Here is a 22,669-nt window from a genome sequence, read left to right as displayed (position 1 = left end):
CAATGTAGCCAGACTAGGCTCTGTCCTTTATAGGTGCTGCTCAAGCATTTCCGAAATTTATCCCTAAATAAAAAGCATCATATCTGGATTTTATTCACTATTGTTACTTTGAAAGTCCCTTTGAGACTGCACAAACCGATCTTAGTATCTTTGCCACAAACGGAATGTATCTTGAAAATTCTTTTCGATAAGTGTGTCAAGCACCGCCCACTATTTTTGATATTAACACACTTGAGTGATGATTGCGAGGATTTTTGGATAACAACATCAGATAGTATATGTAAATATCCGACTGTAATTTAGAAAATGGTAGAAGAAGATCCGTGGGTTAGGATTATTTAATGGCGATTTGATCAACGGGATTTTGGCTAAGCGGCCTTCTTCGCATGACTCGCGCGACAAAACAAGGGGACAGATTGTCTCTTTCTGTTTAAGAACAATTCGCGTTGCGCAGCATTGTCCTGCATTCGTAACCGCTCGAGTATCTTCGGCTCGGCCCGGCAAGCGCGCAGAAGGGGAGTAGTCCTGGAAGCGGTGTCAAAATGTGCGCACGTCGTCCTGGGAGGGCGTCGATCATTGACGGCGCAACCTCCACGCGCGATTATGCTTTAGTCAATCATGTTCATTCTCAAGACAAATGTATGCTTTGGGTTGATGAAATCTAGCAGGATTGCACTTTTTTACGTTCTTATTAGACACTAGTGCGTGACAACATCTTTCATATTGATAGTTTATTATTACTTTTATTTCTACTAAATTAATTTATATGTAGTTTAAAAATAAGTTCCCCAAGTTCTTTTCACTCTAAAAAATTTATACTCAGAATTAATCTTTTTACTTTTTTGTTTTAAAGTAACAATCTTGTTCCAGCGCTGAAAATACTACTTGTACCACGTGTGATGATCAACAAATTATACTAGAGTAACTAAGTTTCACGTTGACTGCCATACTAAAATTAATTGTGTCTGATCTTCTCATTTTCTTGAGAATTCTGGGAAACATTTATCAACATATTGCAATATTACACAAAATTAAAATGACATGTCATTCTGCAAAACTATCTTGGAGAATATCGCGTCTCAGCAAAAAAACTTTAGAATAAATATAGAATCTTACATATTTTTGCTTTACTTTTCGTACAACATTGGGAAACGAATGTGAAACGCGTCCCGGTGCGTCGCGTGCGAGCGCGGAATTGAAGCGACGGAACTGGCTGGGAGAATTTCCCGGTTCGCGTATCTCGCTGTATCTCGCGAACGATGTTCTCTCCCGTTTTCGCATCGTCCTAGTCCCGGTTTCGTCGCCGTCGCCATCGTCGTTGCTGCCGTCGTCGTCGTCGTCATCTCCCGTCGGCGGTCTCGTTGGTAGTGGTGTAGCGATGGCGGAGAATCCCGTGGTTCGCAGTCTCGCCGCTGTGGCGCTAGGTCCGAGCGCGCTCTCGCCCGGTCTCGGTGGGCGGGCCCAGGGGGCGCATTGGCCGCGCTCGGTGGGCGTGTCGGCGCGCCTCCCACTCCACGGCGTAGCACGGCGCTGATTGACAGTTGGCGAACGACTGCGGACGGCGCAGGATCTAAAACCGCGCTAGGCGCTGTTCTCCACGCTCGCTCGCTCCGCTCTTCTCTACCCGTGCGATCTACACCCGGTTGCTTTTTCGTGGGGGAAACACTGAAACACGCATATCCCCGTAGCTGCCTACGACCGCGCGCTCGCCGCTACGTGTAACATACAGTACCGGGGCTACCACCTTCTGTCCGCCGGAGTTACGAGTGCCACACGCAGTAGTAGTTACGGTCAGGGAGGAGGGTCGACCCGCCGTCGTCTCGCGGACAGCTCACGCTCGCACGGTCTCCTCTCTCTCAACTCGCGTCCGTACGTTAAGGTGATAAGATGTACCGTCGCGAATAGTAAACGCGTCGTCGTCGTCGTCGTCGTAATCGGTGTCGTGTCCACGCGGTTCCCGGTCGTAACCTCGCGCGCGCAATATCGCTGCCTTCGAAACGAGCGCGGCCCGGTGTTACAACCCGTGCGCAACGTTTAAAGGCGGCAACCTCGGAGATCCGTATATCGCGGGACAGCGCATTGTCGTGGCAACGTCGCTGCTGCTGCCGCTGCCGCCGCCGTTGCTGTTGCCGCCGCACTGTGCGCGTCTTCGCGGCTCTTCTCGCGTAAATGCGGAACGCCCGCGAGACGCGAGCGAGTGGATACCGGTTGACTGTGCCACGGCGGTAAGTAGTGTGTGTTGTGACGCCCGTCGTTTTCGTCGTCGTCGGGCGTCATCGTGGCCTTCCTCTCGTCTCGTTCCCTGAATAACGGTGCCGTTAACTGGAGGTGTAACGTGTTCTATCAGTGACATCGTCGGTGATTGGTTATGGTGGTGCGAAACAGTGCGTAGAAACAAAACGGAAAGAAGACGCTCCACTACAAAGGCGACGTGCGGTGGACTGTTATAGGATACTGTTGGCGGAAAAATTCCATTCTTCTCTTCGAACGCGACGTGCTCGCTCGGCAGCCTTGCGACTGCCTCATGCACGAACGTGCTCTAGCTCCGTACCATCGATGCCTGCTCAGCGACATCAAAGAGTAGCTCGACGTTGATCACAGTGATATCGCGCCACGTTGCGACGCGCGATCTCTTCCATACCTTTCTTTGAAAAGGTAAGTTTCGTACGTCGTCCAATCACGAGGGACCAGGCGTCGCACATGCGACAGTACCACGTGCCCGGCGAGTACTCGCGTGGTATGCGGGATCGACGGCAGGTGCTGGTGCGTCATTGAAGTGGTCCAAGCCGCGGCGACAATGAAAGAATTTATACACCCGACCGTAGCAGTCGTAGCCGTCGCATCGGTTCTACCCGAGCAAGCTCTATCCGTCGCCGAGCTGTGCTGACGCACGTCCGTGATCGTGCGACTTGAGCGTCGGCAGCTCCCGTCGTGAGCGACGCCGATCTTACAAGGATAAAGCTAAAAATAGAACAAGAGGAACAAAAATACCGGAACGTCGAAAGAATTTTTTACCTGAAATCGGAGCTGAATAGGAGCAGCGGGCCGGCAGTGCAAGGTCGAAGTGCGAGTGTCAGTGCGCGCGAGTGCGCGAAACGACTCTCTGGAAAAACAGGAAGAAGAGAAAAGCGGAAGAAGAGGGTCCTCAGTTCACCGTCGGCCGTCGTAACGCGAGGCCGGGGAACCCGACCAAGTCTCGTCCTCGTCCATTATCGCGAAAGCGCGGCGCGTCCGAGTGTCTCGGCGCTTTGTTGCACTAGTGTCGGGGGAGTGTGGTGAAGTGTGAGGCTCGCTTGCTTACGTGTGGGAAAATACAGCCGCTACGGTGGCTCAGCACGCAGAGTTCCCCGGCGCGGCCAGGGCGTTCATGGCGCAGCCAAGGGTAGGTTCCACGCCTTGTACTTGCATGTCCTCCAATTTTTCTCCTCGGTATCGGTCTGCGAATAACGTCACGCGGAGTACTCGATTCGCGCCCAACTACTTGCGGAAGGTCGAATTGCATCCGGCTGCGTTCCACTGGATGCACTGGGTGTACGTGCGGGTACTGACCTGAACCTAAACCTAAACATAGGTACCTGACGGAACTTGGGTTTCTTTAAACGACAGTGTTCCATTGGTGACAGAAACGCGCCAAAGAGGGTGTTCGATCCTTCGCATGCTTTCTCCTGAAAGGCATGCTCTCGACTGTGCACGTCGGATATTCGAGAGTCCCTAAAAGTGTATCTAAAAGTGTACCCGAAAAGCAATAACGTCTTGTCGAAGTTAAAGTTTGAATACAACGCTATCATTCGTCCTAAGGAACTTTAAAAACGAGTATAAATAAAAGTGATTTACCATTCCGAGAACTAATCGTACCAGCGTTGGCGCGCGCGCTTCGCGTAGTTTCTTCACAGAAGTTTCGCTCTTCCGGATGCTGTGCGGAGGATCCTCGCCCGGCGCGGTCCTGGGGAATCGTCGCGCCGCGAATTTAAATGTGCAAAACAGCTTTCCTTCCTCTCGCGTTGTGTCGCCGCTCGAGAGAAGCCTTCGAGACGCGCGCGATTTCTGGTGAATTTGAATTGAAATCGTCGCCGTGCCTCTCTTTCTCTCTCTCTCTCTCGCGGAAGGGAATTTACATGTCGGCCGTCCCGGCGCTTTGTAACGCCGCTTACAACGCGCCGCGGCGGCCGATGGAAGACGGGACGACAGCCGCACAAAGGCCCGCTCTCGGGCTCGCCGTGAGCGAGCTTCTTACTCGCGCGCGAAATTCGGAGCGATTCGCGCGCGCCCGCGTCACCGGCACCGCCGCGGTTCACGGCTGCGGGAGAACGCTGAAAATCCGCCGCGAGTCTCACGGGCCCGTTTCGTGTTTGCGCACCGATTACACGCATCGTAATCGGACGACTTTGACCGCGCGGCGTAATGACGACTGATAATCGCAACGCAACACCCGCGAGTAAATTTCCTCTGGCCTCGATTGCGAACGACGCCTCACGCTCGTCGATTCACGAGCCGACTGCTCGAGTGCTCGCGCGGGATACCCGTGGAATCGCCCTACGAACGTTGCAGCTGAAATCAGCTCGCGAGAATTCTCCTTGGAAGGGTTCGAGGTGAATCTGCCGCGGCAACGCGTAAACTTGGCTTTTTTATTCCTCGAGTCGCTGTCCTTTTCCGATCCGAAAGTATTCTGTCGCGTTTCGGAAGGAGAGTGCAGCTTTCATTCAGTCCAGTCGCGGCGATAAACGCGCGACATCGTGAACGATTAATTAAAACAAGCGGTAAGTTGACGGTCCGTTGTTCTCAATAATGAAAGGCGTCACGACCTCGAAATATACGTTTCCATTCATCGTGCGTCGTAAACGATTCTAACGTGTCAAAAGTTAGCGTGCTGTTTCTTCATTATATCTGCGCTGTTAAACGTAATAAATGATCGGGAAATTGTTCCAACGATAAATCACTGGCGCGCAATAATTTTATTAAATATTACCGCAGCAACTTTTGTTCCGCATCGAGTCGTCGGGAGTGACACGAGCAGTTTAGGAAAATTGTGTTCCGGTCTAACAGTATTGCATAATACAGGGAATAAAGAAAAATTCACGTTGTCTCGCACAGTGCGATCTCCGAAATTTATTCCAGCTTTATTTGCATTACTTAAATCTGTATTACCTCGAATTCCCATGTAACCGCATTAAAATGTTTTCAATAGTTGAACGTCAACGAGCGTCATTCTCGGAACCTGGGAGCGAGTCTCGCCGCGTTCCCGGAAAATCGCAAATTCGACGTATCGCGCTGAATTTCCCGGACGTCCTTTTCGCTCTAAAAATTCTCATTTTGCGGTTAAAGTCCGTTATCCGCGCGTCAGTTATCTCCCGTGAAATACCGCCGGCGGATGACAAAGTCCGCGTGAAATGCCAACGCGGGGATCGCGCGGGAAGTAACGGCTGCGAGTAAACGATTCGCTGAAGTTTCGCGTTCGCCCTGACAGGGGAACCACGGGAACCGATCGTTTTGACGGGGACGTCTCCTTGTTTCGGAGTGGCGAACGGAGCTCGACAGCTCGCGCTCGAGGATGCTTCTTTTCAGGGAATTAATTAGGCGCTTCTCGTGTCACTTGCGGTTTCGCGTTCACGCGACGGATGAATGCGGCGAATTGCAGGACAATTGCCACTCCCGTCTAAAATCTCGGCCAGCCCTAGCATCCTCGTGACAGCCTTTTACCCTTTACGTGGAATCTGCCATAGAACTGTGCACGTGTGTTCAAGTTGAACCGCGATTTCTGTGGGTTCAATGGAAGATAATATGCAAGCGCGATTGTATCTATGAATCTCTAGGCGACTCCAGCGCGAGTAGGTTCTTGTCCGGGATTTTATGTCACGCGTCGTGACAGATGTTAAAATCTATTTTCATAAATTACTGTGATAAATTCCAATTAAATGCTTATCAAATTATGCAATATTGTATTATACTAGACTGTATGTATTATTGCGCTTGTGTTCACCATTGATCTACATTCCCGGTTCTCGAGATAGCGTGATAGAATTTTGGCCGTCGGATGCGTGCACGATGTTCCCTCGCAGTGTTTCTAAGATGTTTACTCTTGAATATTCAGATAACTAAAGAACTGCATAAATCAGCAATTGTCGCGATGCTAAAATAATGCGCAGAATGGAAATAATTCTTACATTTTCAATCCGCGTGCGTAGCATGAAATAAATCAGTGTAAATAAATTTATCTTTCTTGTCACGCAGAGTGAGTGGCATTACGCTTTCAAAAACGGCAACTGCAGCGAGCTTCAAATATCTAGCTTTTGAGAAAAGGAATAATAAAAGTTTAAAAAACGTTAAATCGTATTTTGGCGAATGAGATCGACGCCTTATGAATAAACGCTCGAAACGCTTCGAAGAAAATCGATCTTTCCCGAGGCTGGCTGACTCGTTTCGCCGATGCAAAGTCGATGCCTGTTCGATTAAACGAATCAATATTATGGGCGCAACGCATTATTTGCGCCGTATGCAAATGCGCGGGTTCGACTTGCCTCGATCCGAGGCGAAAGAGACGCGGATTAAGTTCGGCCACGCTGACATTTCTCGATCGTCCAGTACGCGACGTTAAACGGCCCGTGTTTGATCCCGATAACCGGCTCGGCTCGGCTCGGCGCGAAAGCAACGCTCCTCTCGCGCGCCGATAACCGCTCGCGTGTTTACGCGCCTCGTTTGTGTGACATCGCGATACACGCGGCTCGTAATCATCACAAGTGTGACGAAAACAATGGGATGTGTTCGAGAATCTGTTTATCCATTTCTCTCGGTCGATCCCGGCAAGAGTCGACCCCGCCGTTCTCGGAATGCCTTCTCGCGCCGATAATTCGTTTCCGTTTTAATCGCGCGAGCAGAAATTGAAACCGGCGCGCAATTCCGAGTGTATCTCGCGCGGGTTGTGCCCCGTTACAACGAATCGTTACACAAATGACCGACTATCAGTGCATCATCAAGGTGTTAAATGCGCTTCGCGATATAAACCGTTCCGAGTAAGGCGAGTGTAATGAGTATCGATAATTTCGGGCAAATGACACGTTTGCGTCCGGCGGTGGTGTCTCAATTGCCGCATTGATTCCGCTCTTACAAAATTGCCGAAACGTGCGTGCGTGCGTGCATCCGTTGCGTGCGTGTTGCCCCGATGAGTCGCGAAAACTCTTTCGCGTGCACCGCGATGAATTCCTCGCGATTCGCGAATCGAACGAGCGGAGAAAGCGGCGTCCTTGCGGTAAAGCTCGATCTTTGACGGGCGAACTTTTCTCGACGACCTAATGGCCTATCGGAGATTGCAAAAGACACTGTCGAAACATGATGAATACTTCTCCAGCTTCAGAAGCGCGTGACTCTTGAAGAAGTGACGGCATTCGAGTATTTACACGTTTTTAAATCTCCGCCGAACGATCGTGGCTGTCGGGATTTCGAGTGACCGCGATAAGCACATTAAAGTTGTCCGGGATTATTAGTGATTTGTACCGTCCTTCAATTTTGCCCAGTCGAAGCGTTGCGTACAAACTGTACCAGAACTAGCGGCACACGTCTTAATGACAGAGCTTGCGCGGAGAGTGACACGCTTATTCACCTGCCAGGTTGCTTCATGCTTCGCTTTACACGCGATTTAAAGTACCCTGTTAAATATTGAAATCTCCTTTGCAAACTCGATTTCTTGCGAAAACATTTGAAGCGGAGAATTGCTTTTATTATTCTATTCAAGATCTCCGAGAGGAGACGAGTGATACAAGCGACAAATTTTCTAAGAAGATATCCCGGCTGCCGTGAATCAATAGAGATCCTGACAATGTTGATCCATCTTCATTTTGCTCTCATGTTATTCCCATTTTCTATATTTATTTTGATTTTATTCCCACGCATCTCCGTGCCTCTCGTCTCAACTTGATTTCTAATCCCGAATCCCGTTTCGCTAATTCTGATTAACGAGATGCGGTCAGTTGCGCGGCGGCTATAAGGGTGGAAAAGGACGAGAGAAAAAGATGCGCTTATTTCGCATGTGGTGCGCGTACGTGTTCTCGAAGGAAACCCGTGTAACGTGACAAGCGCGCGTCGGATTAAATATGCCGCTGGTGAATGGCGGACGACGGCTCCTCGACGACGTGGTGTAGCCGATTTTTCGTCCTCCGTCGGCGCTGCACCGCCGCCGAATGAGCCGTGATTACGTATTTATGGGTATCCATCAATCACTTTCGCTCTCCCGATTGCCGCGGATATCGGCCTTTAGCCTACGGATTAAAGTCGTATCGATTTCTCGCCGTTCTCCGTTGGCCGTGCGCGCCGCGTCGCTTGCGTTTTTTCCTTTTCCGTCTGGACAGTCGTTAGGCATATTCACGGGTCAGATAAATGGGCCTAACTCGGCTCGCTGCCCGCGATTTAAAGCCAGTGATGTCCGATACTGAGCCCAGCTGCGTTCTCCGAAAATGTGTCCGCGATGTAAATCGGCAGTAATTCATTCGCGCTCCCGACGCCACTGCAAAGTGTCGCGTCAGGAGTTTCCCGAACGCGCAACATAACTTTATTTAACGTGGCACCACGAGGTTCCCAAAGGTGCGGTATTATCAAGTGTTTATGGCAATTGGGAAATAAACATGTGAGTATAAAGGCCTGAATTTGCCAACTTGCAGCAGAAAGATTTCCACGCGTCGATATAGGCGATCGTTAATGTATTTCAGATCGGGAAACTAGATGATTACGATATTTAATATAATCGCCATTGTGAGGAAAACGTTTTGTCCAAGTATGGCGCTCGTAGCGTGACCGTTTAGAGGTTAATTCGAAAAGCTTTACGTTGGCGCGATTTATATCGTTGGATTTTCTATTCTAACGTAATGAGAGGAGTGATAGGAAAGATAGTGAGTGCGGCGCGAGCTGTCTTACGGGAGCTTTATCTGATTTTCTATGAAGCACTTGAGATAATTGAATTTCTAAAGAACTAATTAGTGCCGTGTGCGGTAATTATACTTTATGTGTCGTGTAATTTGTGCGCGCTGGTGAAAAGAGAATATTAAATCGAACGCGAAATGGAAGAGTTCACGCGAAGTCGAGGTAAAAACGCCTCATAAACGAGAGTTATGTGACGTTACGATCCTCCTCAAATGCCGATAATAATCGCAAGGAAATCGATCCTTGTGCTCTTCTTCCTTCTCCTCAAACTGTCGGCCATACGCAATTAACAGCGAAAGCGTCATCCTTAAGCTTCTTGATCTCTGCGATCGGTGCGCACCGCTGGAAGTTTTATTATAAATTGTAAATCGTCATTTGGCGCGTTAAATAATAATCAATCTATCTCGATTATATTTGACGCCGGACGGCTCTGCCCCCGCCTCGGTGTGAACGATTTTATTTTCATGCCGATACTAAATGTCAAATGAAAATTTCGACGCAGGAGTTTGTTTGAAATAAAACATGGCTGACGTGGAGGGCTCGCTTACGAGTTTCCCTCACCGTCAAACGTCATCGAGAGTCTTAGCTGTTCTTTTCCGCGGAATCTTCGTAGAACCCGAGATTATCATTCGCTGTCGTAGGATTAAGGAGCACGTGGATTAGGCAGATTAACGTGAGAAGTCCCAAGACAAATAGCAGAGTTGCGCGGAAAGTTATTCGAATCCACGAGCGCGGACGTGTCTCGCGGTACCGAGGACGGATTTGATTTTTCCCCTCTACGCACTGTTCTCGGCGACATGCTTCGCATCGCGCCTCGCATCTCTCGCGAAAGATTAATAGTCAGGTGGGACGCCTCCGATATTTCTTCGCGCTATGCGTCGTGCGATTTTCAAGTTGATTTCGACGCCGCGGCTGCGCGATGCAACGGAGACCAAGTGCCACGGAAAAACGAGAGGAAAGAGGAATAAGAGAGAGAGAAACGGGGGGGGAGATCGATGTTGTCGGGGTATGGTGTTTACCTCGTCGGCACGTGAAATTCGCCGACGGCGGCGCCTCCATCATTCGGCAATTTTCTGAATGCTCGCGGCGATCCGCCAGCTCGCGCGATGTATCTCGCCGATTTATATTTTCAACCGAAGATAATCGCTGACAGTATCACGGGGAGCGGCCGAATAACGCCGCGCGTCTTGCTCCCTCGTTCACCCTCCGCTGCCTGCCTCTGCGTTTTTTCGCAATTTATACCGAGATGCTTAAGCGCTCGCCTTGACCTATCTACTTATAAATGGCGGTCGTTTGTCAGGCTTTGCTAAATTTCCCTCGGTCTGCCTGTGCCCCCTCATCGAGCCGGCTACGGCCGCGCGAAACCGAAGCGGCTCCGCGCGGAACGCAAAAACGTCATTTCCATACGTCGGAGTTCTCGTGTCTTGCATTAATCCCCGTGACAGGACAAATCCCGCGTACCAGTCCTAGGACGCGAGTCATTCGATTTTTGCCCGCAAACAGCGCGACGTAATTCGGCACTTGGGCAGACGCATGAATTTTCATGAATTTGTGGCATTGGCGAAGCGTATTATTTTACGGTAGAGTTATACATTTGATGTAGCGCGTGCTCCTTCTCCCAGAAAATTAACTCGGTTGAATTTATTCAACTATATAGAGAAGAGAGGCACGTCAATAACGTTTTACGGCGAGTAGACTACGGGTCGCTGAAAATCCCGCCGCTTCCTCTCCGCGTTTCCGGAAATATCTTTTTAGACCGTTTCAGGTCGATCGCTCATCGCGCGTAACGTTTCGGTGACAGTCCGACATCGTCGGCACGTCGCGCTGTATCTTCTCCGTTTCGGTTACAAATTAGCGTAGAGCTGTCCGCAAATAGCGATTGTATTGTACATGGTGTGCGTGCAGTTCTCTCGAACCAGCTTTGTCGCGAGCTCGCCGACGACGACGAGCTCCATCGTCGGTAGACGTCGCAAGTCTTCAAACATCTCACCCCTCCGCTCTCTGCTAAATCCCCTTAAAGATATTCCGCTCGATCGCCGAGTGATATCTTCATACCGCCGTGACGGTGAATTATTGTCCGTAGCCTTTTTCAGTCCTCGCCTCGAAGGGATTCGCATTCTAGACGCGACATGTTCGCGCGCTCTCAGACAAGCTTCACTTTTACGGCGTTTTTCGCGAATAAACGAAACTCGCGTGATCCAGACGAACGGAGCAGGCTCACACTGGCAACGCGATAGCCAAAAGACGATTTATCGTGCGCTTAATATCGCGAGCAGTTTATTGTGCTCTGCAGCGGTGGAACGGATAAACGGCACTTTTGTATTTTTCCTTTTATAAAGAAATGTTTGTAATGCGCCAGAAAGCGACGGTTCGTATATAAAACCGTCCTCTTAGGAAGTACGGGGAATAGCGTACGGGGATGCACGGTAAATACCGTCGAGGAACGCCGATGAAGATATCGGCCATATTAATTCAGCACTCCGTTTGGTTCTTCGCGGCGCTTTATCGCCGCATTTTCGCGATACGGAAACGAGGACGTTGCGCGCGGCTGGAAAGGTCGAATTTTAACCAGCACGAACGCACCATACCGCGTATTCTGCTGCGAAGCGGATCGTTCGAGCGACTTTAACGCGCGTATCGGATTAATTCAAGCCGCGCGATAGCGGTCGATTCGATTCGCGTCGCATAATTTTCGCAATTCCGCCGCGATCGTGACGTGTTTGGTGCGCGCGCGTAAATCAAATTAAGCGACAGATCGAAGCCCTCGGTGTAAATATCGCGCCGGATATTTCCGCCACGTCGACGTGTAATAATGATCATAATCGCAGTCTTCCGGATTACGTCGGATTACATCATTTTTCTCCCCATTGTAGGGAGTGCATGTCAATTTTTTCTCCCTTTCTCTCTCTCTGTCTCGTCGCGTTGGTCTCACGAAAAAATAAATCGAATTAGCATAGCGCGCAAGGCAGATCGCTTTCGATATTTGTGCCGTTTCCTTACTTTGTAAGAGTTACGATTGCAATCTTCCAGGTTACGTCGAACACGCATTCCTCCTCCGTCCCTCGGTTGGCAAGCGCGAATTCCCGCTGCTTCTTGTTTTCGCGACGGAATTACGCGGCATTCCGTGGCCGACGCTAGAATTAAGCAATTAGCGATAATAATCAGTTTGTGCTTTCGTTTCCGCACAAGCTGCCGTGACAAGTCGCGGGCTTGGACAACTCGGAGGGGGAGAGGAGAAAAGCATTACTTCCGTCGGCGATCGACCGGCCGACTGACCGATCGCGATCGATCCGAGCGAGTATCCAGACTTTCTCCATTCGTCAAGTCAGTGCGCAGCCCGCTCGAATTTGTCCGGCAATTGGCGCTTTTTTTACTTGTCGATCAGTTTTGCATCGGCTTGAGAGAACTTTATTGCTAGAAATCGCGCGGGACCTTGCCCATTTTTTTGCGGTAGCCTGGAAGGTCGGCGCGGCTAGGCGTAATTGAATAACGCGGTTATTTATTACCGGTGCTACGGTGGTACGTAATTAATTGTCTCTCCCGCGGCGATTAAATCTTACCTTTTTCCTCCGGCACAGCGCTAGTGCGGCGAAGAAAAACCTGACACTCGCGATGCCACGTGGAAATTCCGACAGACGCTTGAACCTTTTCAAAGTTAACAGTAGCGGATTCAAAAGATTTAAAAAGGACATTGAGAGTTAGATTTAAATGCTGCTCTTTAAAAATATTATATTATTTAAATAGCAATATTTTTGCAGTATTTTTCAAATTTTTATTAGCACATACGTATGAATCTTTTTCGTCACATGTTATTAACAGTCAAAGTTTATAAATAACGAAAATCAGCGAAGCGTGCATAAAGACGTTTCAGTTTAATTTCCATATTTAATCGTGCCGTGGCTGCGATGGTACTGTGTCATGCATCCGATTTTAGAATATGTATCGCTAGGTCCCTAGAAACGCAAGGCTCGTCTCACAAATATGAAGCCGCGGGACTACGATTGTTACAAGATTATTTAAAAAAAGACGTGACATTCTAGCAGCGTCCCTGTCACCTTTCGAACGTTCTTCCATCCACGTGCGCGCTCCGAGTCCTTGCGTCAATCGCTATAAACGCGCGATTCTAAATTTATGAGCCAACGCCAGAATAGACAGCGACTATATTTAAATAGACGAAAGAAACTCGAGGATTACAATATTCCGAAGCACCAGCGGGCCACTGCGAAACATCCTATATAGCCCAGATTAGTCCGATTTGCTGATTTGATATCCGATACTGATTCTAATCAGAAACATAGGCCGAGCGAAATCGTATTCTTGAGCGGAAGGTATCAATGAGCGTGCGAAAAAATCTGGCATGTGTGTGTGTTATCTGGCATGGCTTGTACGATTTGATTAGTTTTCCTGATTAATTGTCATAACGTTTTCTGATTACAGTACGATGATGGCGGGCTGCACGGGGGTTACCTCGAGGGCGGTGGTGGCGGTGGAGGCGCAGGGCTGTACGATCCACACGCCCGCGGCGTCCCCGGTCTTCATCACAGTCCACATCTCGGGGGTATGGGTCCGGCCCACCCCCAGTATCCACCACCCCCGGCTCAGGCACCACAGCACGTTCTTGCGGCGGCAGCCGCGGCCGCAGCCTCTGCGGTGCCCGATGTTCACAAGCGGGACAAGGATGCCATATACGGGTGAATAAAATTTTACTCTTCATTGTAGAATACAATATTTTCGTCTCTGGTCGCGATGCGCTGCGACAATCGACGAGACGAGCGTATCGCGTGCGATAACCGAGCGCGGTTGCGAACGTTGCACGTATCAATAGCTCTTCAAACCACTATCAAACTCTTGAATGCGACATATCACGAATTTAAGAATTCGATTTACGAAAAATAGATAAGTGGAATCTGCATATAAATGTGTGGACATGATTACATTGAAATATGCGTATAATCGTCTTCGATTATATAGACGTATGTATCGTTATTGCTTATCATAATCTAGAAGTATCTTCGATTTGTCTCGAGATGTATGCGCAATGATAAATATTCTGTTCTACGAGTAGAGAGATGTTTTGGCGGGAAACAGGTGCGCGAATGGAATGAGATTGAAATGCACATAAATTCGTCGTGGCCATTTGATTTTCTGAGTCGGCTTACCTGACCTGCCTCAATAACTCGCATGTCCATATTACGGACTCCATAACGGACAAGCTGCACCGCCACGATTTTTTTCCGCGCTTTCGAAAGGGGCCAAGATGATCTCTTCTTCGTTATTATCGAAGAGTTAAATATTTATCCTAATAGATGCGAATATTCCGTAATGACGTGTAATCGACAGAAAAGTTGCACTGTTAGCAGCAAATTGCCAATAATCGGGAAGTGCCAAACATTTGTTCTAAAGTGCCGAAATATCGAGGGAAAAGTATCGATAGTTTGTTAGAATCATCAAACTCTTCACTACTGAATTATGTTGACGTTACATTTCAAAGTGGCGTGTTCAGTTTCCTGTATCACGCGCGATATCGTTTTTGCGATACATCGCAAAGTCGGACAGAATAGCATTACCATATGGTTAACTCGACAGATAACTCGACAGACCACGTTTCAACAAGTTGTCCCCGGTTTAACGATACTTTACGTTCTTTCGCGATAATAATGGCTCGCCCGGCTTTTATACAAATTTCCTCGCTATTCTTTTTTTTATAACATGCGAATTTCTTATTTATTAATTTTTTTTATTTATTATTTATAATTAAATTTTATCGATAAACTTAAAATGTACGCAATATTAAATTTATACGTACATAAATTTAGAATGTGTACGTATAAAAATTTATCGTTGAAAGAAAGCACTTTATATTATAATTTACTCTTTTCAAAAAAGCTCTCAACGTCCATCAAATTTTTTCTGCGGAAACGCGATCGTTGGTCTGTCTATAGTAAACATTTTGCGCGTATAGTTCATTCTGATACGCTGCCATGCATCTCGTCTTTTATAATAACATTCGCGCTCGCATCAGCGTGGCTGTGTGGCAGCTCGTGCCACGCGCATCATTCGTACGAGCTGAAACACGTCAATTGGCCGTTTCACGGAGCGGCTCGGCGGCCGTGTTCCGCGTGATTTATAGCCGCGAGATGCCCCGATTTCTGGTGCACGTCCTAGAACGGGAGCCTCATTATTCCGTGCACCCTGTAATTTGTCCATTCGTCGTGTGCCCCGGCCCGACCCGGGGAGGAGATTCCACGACTTTCTCGGAACCCTGCCGCCGCGCCGTGTGCCACGCTGGAAGAAGCGCTCCCGGCGCGGCTACGCGCGTGTACGCGCGCCCTCTCGTCTCCGGCGAGGATTCTGTTCCAGTCGCGCAGCGGTGTCTAACTTGGGTTACTTTGACGTTAAAGATTAGCTCGGGTCGGATACCATTCGCTTCACCTGAGAGCGAGATAAATATAGAATGTGGATACAGTTTGCATTGCGTCCCTCTCGGCGTTTGATTTCGGGAAAGCTCTTCACACGAAATTGCCGTCTTCGAAAATACGTGTGCAGGTTTTTTCCGTTTTACGCGGGTTAATTTTGTTAATCTCATACTATTATTATACTACAGCAATTTTTCGTTGCGCTAAAACAAAAGAGTTTGGATACGCTAAGAATAACCGCGTACAAAGTAATTTCGATTTGCAGAATACGGTTTTGGCGAGATCGGATTGAGTCGTTTAGATTGCAGAATCCATTTTCGTCTCGTGTTACATTTGGGTCGATTAATTCGTTTCTATTGAAGCGCGTGGAGTTTTCCACGTGCGAGGAGATTGATGTTGCGCGTACTCGAATGTAACGAAGCATGGTGAAGAGAGAAAAAGTCTATCAGGAGAATAAATTTTGATTAAAATCATTTCATGTAAACCAAGTCCCTTTCTTGGCGAAGGCTGAAAATAAACTCGATTGATTGATTAAAATCATTGCGAAAATACGTGTTGCGAGAAAATACATTACGAGTTCATAAATGTAGAATCTATCAAATTTGTAACGAAAACATCTTTAGCAACATATTTTTTCACGATATATTTCTATATTTTTCAAACTTATACCGTTGAGTTATCACAGCGTTTAGATAATACTGTATATATAGCTTTCAAATATTTCAAATATGATTACGTTGATAACTATTTTAGCACAATATTTTTCAGTCATGTTTAGAATGAAGAATGGCGTCATAAACGTTTCAGACCTGTGCTGTAAAAAAAAGTTACGCAGTCGCAGTCGTTGATGATTTTTCTATTGTGACTTAAGTAGTCTCCTCTCCTCTCGGTGTAGTTTTACGTAACAGCCGGATGTAACGTGGAGGCGAACCAATCACTGGAATCGTAGCGCCTTATGCAAAAGACATGATTGGCTTGGCCGTTAAGCATCTCACGAAGCTTTTATGCGAATCCGAGTGACAATTTATCGCCGACAGACGCAATGATATCTTTCACTTATCGATTACTCGGTGAAACAATTATGCAGATAGATCGAGTTTCCATGCGGCAATTTAACTCGTATAATTAAACTTTTTGCACACAGTTCTCATCTTTGTTCTACAATTGGCCAAATCGAATCGCTATTTTTATATCTGTACAGAATTTAATTTTAACAAAAATGCAACGCCGATTGAAAATAGCCCCTTGTTATTATATTTCCTTACTCTCTAGCACTCTTGTTCTGCTCGCATTTTCCTTTTCGGTTCCTCTCAACATATTCCCCTAACTGCTATTTGACTTTATTTGTGAGTTTATTTTGGCCCATACTGATCGATACAATAATATTTTGATTCGCTTTCGCAATACTGGCGCTTACACAATTCTATACGTCAGAACAAAGTTATCGCAAGTGTGAACGAAACAATTTCACATTTACACGTCACAAAAGACGTACTCGAAATCGAGATGTCGAAATAAAGCGGCGCGCGCGAAAACGCGTCGCTGTGTCGTTTAGCGAATCATAAACCGCGGCACGGCGTGAAATCGACGATGTCCACGCGCAACAATAAGAGCCGGCAGAAAGAGAGCGGGGGAGGGCCAAGAGAGAGAGAGATAGAGAGGAGGGGAGGCGTCGATTCGAGGGGCGGAAACCGCAGAACCGCAAACATCCCCCGTGTAACGTACAACGGCCCAATCATATCATTACCTTTTGCGGTCCCGTCATTCTGACACCTCGTTTCTGCCCGTCGTTTGTCATCGGCGTTGCACTTTGTTGTTACGCCGCGCGCGCGGTTACGTTTTGAAGGAACGCGCACTTAAAGCGCGCCCCATTCAATCGCGGCTCGTAACGGTACACGGTGGTTTCCCCGACCGCGGACGAAACGGCAAATTGCACAGGTGACTTCCCGGAGAAAACGCCAGAGAGATCGGCGGCATCGCGAATCACATCTCTTTCTCACGATGAGGGAAAACAACCCCATGGTGAAAGTGGAGAACGATCATTTCCCGTCTCCGGCTGTGCGATCCTTCCCCGGTATTTTCTGGCGATCCCGGAGACGATCTCACGAATCGCGTTAGCCAGCCTCCCGATTCTCATTAGAAGCGTAAAAAGCGGAGACGGAAGAGAGAGCTTTCGGTGCCACGATGAGGTGAGCGCGCGAAAAATCTAAATTAACAATTACCACGCGACGTTGCGTTAAATCGATTATCCGCCGGTGGACGGACGGTCGGTGCGCCGGATAGAAGTCCGAGGAGGAGCCGCACCAGGTAGACGCGATAGAGATATGGACAAGGAGAAAGCAGGAAAAAAAGACTGCCAGGCGTAGGTCTGCACCGCGGTGGTGGCGGGCGAAAGGGGGTGAGGTCGACGGAGGGTTTTTTTGCACGCCGGTACCTTGGTTCGGTTCGGTCAGGTTGGCAGAGCAGCGGAGTGCGTTGCTCGCGGCGGCCACGTCAATTTGTCGAAATTCGTTCCGAATCGTTTTATGTCCGCCACGCCGCGAGACGCGACCCGCTACCATGCGCACACAACGCCTCCACCTTGGCGGCTACCACGTTCGCGCGGCTCTCCCTCTCTCTCCGCCGCTCTCTCGATCTCTCTCTTTCTCTCTCGACCCCATACCTCTCGAGAACCGAGACCCCTCTAGGGTTTCATCGCCGTCTTTGAAATCGTATAACCCCACGGGTGGAGACGAGCCGCGAGCTAAAAATCCGTGTCAATGATCGCTTTTATGCCGCGGCCTCGTCAAACATCCTGTGTGCAGAGTTCGCCTATTGTTAAATGTGAGCAGAACAATCCCGATATCGATCCGCTTATGTAGGTGTTGTTAGATTCGTTGCACTAGTCTTATGTTTTGAATTCTCTCGGTATTTAATTGTGACTGGAAAACCATCAGTTAAAGAAAGATAGATACACTTTTATTAAGGAATTTTAATCAATTATTGTTACAGTTTTTAGTTTTATGTATTTGTCGTATAGTACTGCGCTAATTCATGGTAAGCTATGCGCTGATATCCGTCTGAAATAAAGGTAGAAATTAAAGACATCATTGCGTGAAATTCTCGTGAATCGTATTTAGATTACATACATGCTGTTATCAACTCACCGATTCGCATTTTTAAAGAGCTAATTTACATACGACTGATCGTTTGACAAATTCAAACGTAAAATGTTAATACAAGGTAAATGTTAAAATAAAATAAAATGGACGTAAATTAAAATAAAATGTAAACGTTTAACTTGGTTTGAGATCCGTTTCAAGATGACGTCGATCGCATTTGCATGTTACGACACAACTGCATTCGTCTTTTTGCACATTGCTCTATGTTAAATTTCATGTAAGCAATGTACCGTGAACTGTAATTATTTCATGTAAGTGATTCGACAATGTAATGTAATACAAACGTTAATTTATACAGATTGCAAGGCAGAATATTCGCAAAAAGTACCACGCGACTGCACGCGTAACGTGTATTATGCAACGTTGCATATTATAGCAATGGCTAGATAATTGTTGTGACAGAATGTGCGTGCATGTGCCGCGGAATTACGTCAGCTCTGAACCTCGATATTTAGGCCCTGCTTGCAACGTTGTTGCACCGACCCAATCTTATCTTATCCTCCTAATGTCGCGTTGGTAAGCGTACTTTGTGTGTAACAGAACACTTGCACGCGCGGAGGAATAAAGCGTGTGCATCGAACGGTGCGACGGTTTCTTCGTTTTTCTTCTCGAGTCGAGTTCCAATTGTCAGATTAAAGATTTATACATATATATAGTCTCTCAGTATATAAATATTCTTGATATCTTTAATGGTTAAACGTGACTTGTGCTTGGCATTATATTTTGATTTATCGCGTTTGATCAACGCGTATGTAGAGACGCAAAGGAAAATAAGGAATGGTTTGCGTGTTTTTATAATTTAACATGCTACTCATTTGCAGTTTTTCAGCGAACGTGCTTATTATTTTGCTAAATATCTCGCTAGTTATTCGCAAGGAGCGGCACGTTCCGTATTAGCGATCGTTCTCCGTTATTATTCAATTTGCTTATGGATATGGTGCGCGTGTCAGCGGAACGAATGTATCAGAAATTGAGTTAAGGAGAGAAAAAGTGATTTGTAGCTGTTGAACACCTTCGAGTGCTAGTGACAGTGCGCCGCGGAAAATGCATCGAGAATCTTTTAGCCGCTTAAAAACATATGTAAATGCTGCATAATACGCAACGTGAACGCAGAAAACACATTGACACAGTCTCCGATAAGAAAAATACGCTATATCAGCGAGTGGAAAATAGAAAAACGTATTACTCCAGATGTGTAATTACTACAATAATGAATATGCATTTACATGTATAATTAACACCTTGGGACACGAACAAAAAATATCCCACCGTACTCACTCGGAGATGAAGTCGGTGTTCCACATCTGTGTGTACAACGTCTTTTTCTTGGCGCGTAACGAGACGAAGGGAAGCGAGAATTTCACTGACCGCGCGCAAAGACGCCGGGAATAATTTTTTCTGCGCGGGCGGAGGCAGAGGACTCCGCCGCTTTTCGGCTTCACGCCGGATTTCGTTTCTTCTGGCACCATGGCTGTCCGAGTTAATTGCGTCCTCGTAGCGCTAACAGGCGCCCAATCTCGCCGGTCACGCGCGGATAAGAGAAAAACGCGCGGCCGGTCTACGCGGATGAGACTTTGTACCGATCCGGGTCACTTTTTCGCGCGGTTCATGCCTCGGCGATTCGGGAAACGCTATTTACGGACATCCAGTATCATGCCCGTGAGGAGACCTCCTTGGCGTTGGAGCAACCTCGTAATGAGCGTGCGGATGCTGTCGGCGCTTCAAAGAGAAGCATTATGGAAGCGCCATATTTTTTTATGCTGCACGCGCGGCTGCTTTTAATTGTCGATATCGATTAATTAAGTCGGGAACGCTCGTTTCGCTCTCGTCTGCTCTCGCAAGCACCGGCATTAATTACATAATATCGCGGGCATCGCGTGATATTAATTTATCGACCTTATGCAGAAACGTCGGCCAGAAGCCCCGAATGATTGCGGCGAAAATTAATTGGCATGCCTACCGAGATCGGCGCTGTTACGCGAAAAGGCAGCGCTCTCGCGCGCTCCCGTTCGTGCGCTTCGTTAGCATAAACTCTGTCGTACTCGTTTGTCCTGTATGTAATTATCTCATGTCTTGTTTCAGACACCCCCTGTTCCCGCTCCTCGCACTCATATTTGAAAAATGCGAATTGGCGACGTGTACACCACGCGAGCCCGGCGTAGCGGGTGGCGACGTCTGTTCGTCAGAAAGCTTCAACGAGGACATTGCCGTTTTTTCAAAACAGGTAAGTTAAAACAATATTAAATATCGTAGTAATAAGTAGATTACGTACATGCTGAATTGAGCATTTTTAACAAGTTGTTAACCTCTTAACGCACACTTTTAAACAAATCAGTCTTGACTTTTGATGAGTCTTGTTTTTGAATGTTTATGAAATAAACAATACAATTATATCCTCAGAACGGCCTTTTGTAATTCTCTTACTCAACGAATTACGAAAATTAGTAGTGAACGATCACAATTATAAGTAGGGAATTTAATCTTGATAAATATATAATAATTTACTTCGGAGATTAAAATAACTCGTAAACATTATAATTGACGTAGGGATTGCGAAATGCGATTATAATGTGCAGATGAACAAAAATAATAAACCGGCTCGGTGTAGAATTTTCCAAGTTATAAACACTGGTGAGTCTCGTCTCTCGTCTCTCAGCGTTTTGAAATTCTCGCAAAAATGCTGCGATTTCGTTTGGCGAATTATCGCGCGATTCTTCCGTGAGAGAATGTCGGGAAGCAATTTTCGGGCATTCGCATGAGTCACGAGGACGCGAGTTCCGTCTTGATCGTGAAATAGTAGCTTTGCGTACGAGAACTCGTCGACGTGTCTCAGGCTGCGAGGCAGAAGGGCCCTGGCCTATCCGTGGGACCTATTTTTAGGATTACCGTTGAGAGATTCAGGGTTCGGGTATACGGGCCTCGTCAACAACGAAGCGGAGGACTCGCTCGCTCGCTCACGTGCGTGAGTGCGTTTTTTCCTTTCCTCTTCTTCATATTTTTTCTTTCCCTCTAGCGACTCACCTGAGGCAGGTCCCCCCAAGGACACGCGTAGGTAACTCGAGAGCCTACGGGGCCGCATGCCGTGAAACGATTTGGACCTTTTAAGACGTACCATTTCGTCGTCCGCGTGCTGGATCGCGCACGTAGGTCTGCTCGAAAGTCTCGGATGTTATATCGGTCGAGCCCGCATTTCCGCGTGCTTTGTAAAGACAATTTGCCTTACGGATAACGATAATGCATCAATTAATACCAGTTCAGAACTGGAACGACTACGTCATCTTGATCGTCATTCGCAACTGAAAAACTACCTGAAGCCGTCGCATTCTATTCCCGTTATTTTTACGTCACGAAAAGACGTTAGTCTATTTCGAGGATATTGAACTAATAACGACCTACGTGACGAGGCATGTACTGAAAATTATGTTGAAGCTGATGTTTCATCAGACACTTACGTGCAACGAATAAATAAATCTTTTAGAAAGAAAAATTTCAATTTTGATCGATATAATATTTGAATCGAGAAGTTTGCTGACAGAGAGAAAGAGAAAATGTTTTGCCCGTTGCTCTTTTAATATTTTCCACAAATGCGATGTGAAACGTATATTAAAATGAGGCGAGCGAAGGGCAATAAAAATCTTATCGTGCTCGTTTACTCATGGTGAAACGATGCAAACGAATTCAGCACATTTAGATTGAGGGATATCGCCGGCTAGGCTGCATCGTTAGACAACCATAATCTCCATGACTACTTTTATGTAAGATTATGCACTCGGTCAAACCGATATAGCAGCCTTTTATGTTATATCACGTGTTAATGAAAGCTTAAAATTCCTTTTCAACGTAGATGCAGATAACGTCTCCTGAAAGCGTCATTGCTAAATACAGTACGATGAATATGCGATCACGAGAATTTTCACGAAGAATTTCTTACGTCACGCAATCGCGTCCGCGCGATTATTATCGCTGGAAGGAAAAAAAATTCGTCGACTCTTTCGTCTAAATATAGGGCGTCGGTAACACGGTAGCAGTGGCTTTTGAGCAGCGCTATGCCGAGATAACGATAAGAGTTAAGCCCTGGCGCGAAGTAGGATAAGGTGGCGGGGCCTGCGTGTGTACGTTGTTTTGCAGCGTTTTGACGCCGAAAAGTTCCAGGCGATAAAAACGCCCGAAATTTCCGGCGTATCG

At 47.3% G+C, this 22,669-nt stretch overlaps 1 protein-coding gene across 3 annotated transcripts in view; it reads left to right on the top strand.

Annotated features, from left to right (window-relative positions):
• The first annotated feature begins 1,542 nt into the window (after positions 1-1,542).
• LOC105283299 (homeobox protein homothorax) overlaps positions 1,543-22,669 on the top strand; it is a 429,006-nt gene continuing 407,879 nt past the window's right edge. For all 3 annotated transcript variants that reach the window (XM_026975099.1, XM_026975100.1, XM_026975098.1), the window contains exons 1-3: positions 1,543-3,382; positions 13,345-13,598; positions 20,567-20,708. In XM_026975099.1, coding sequence (XP_026830900.1) covers positions 3,368-3,382; positions 13,345-13,598; positions 20,567-20,708 — 411 coding nt within the window. In that variant the 5' untranslated portion in view covers positions 1,543-3,367. The remainder of the gene's footprint in view (positions 3,383-13,344; positions 13,599-20,566; positions 20,709-22,669) is intronic.

Source organism: Ooceraea biroi, chromosome 14 (genome assembly GCF_003672135.1).
Source record: "Ooceraea biroi isolate clonal line C1 chromosome 14, Obir_v5.4, whole genome shotgun sequence".
Lineage (NCBI taxonomy): Eukaryota > Metazoa > Arthropoda > Insecta > Hymenoptera > Formicidae > Ooceraea > Ooceraea biroi.
Note: the sequence above shows the minus strand (reverse complement) of the source record. Positions and strands in the feature narration are given on the sequence as shown.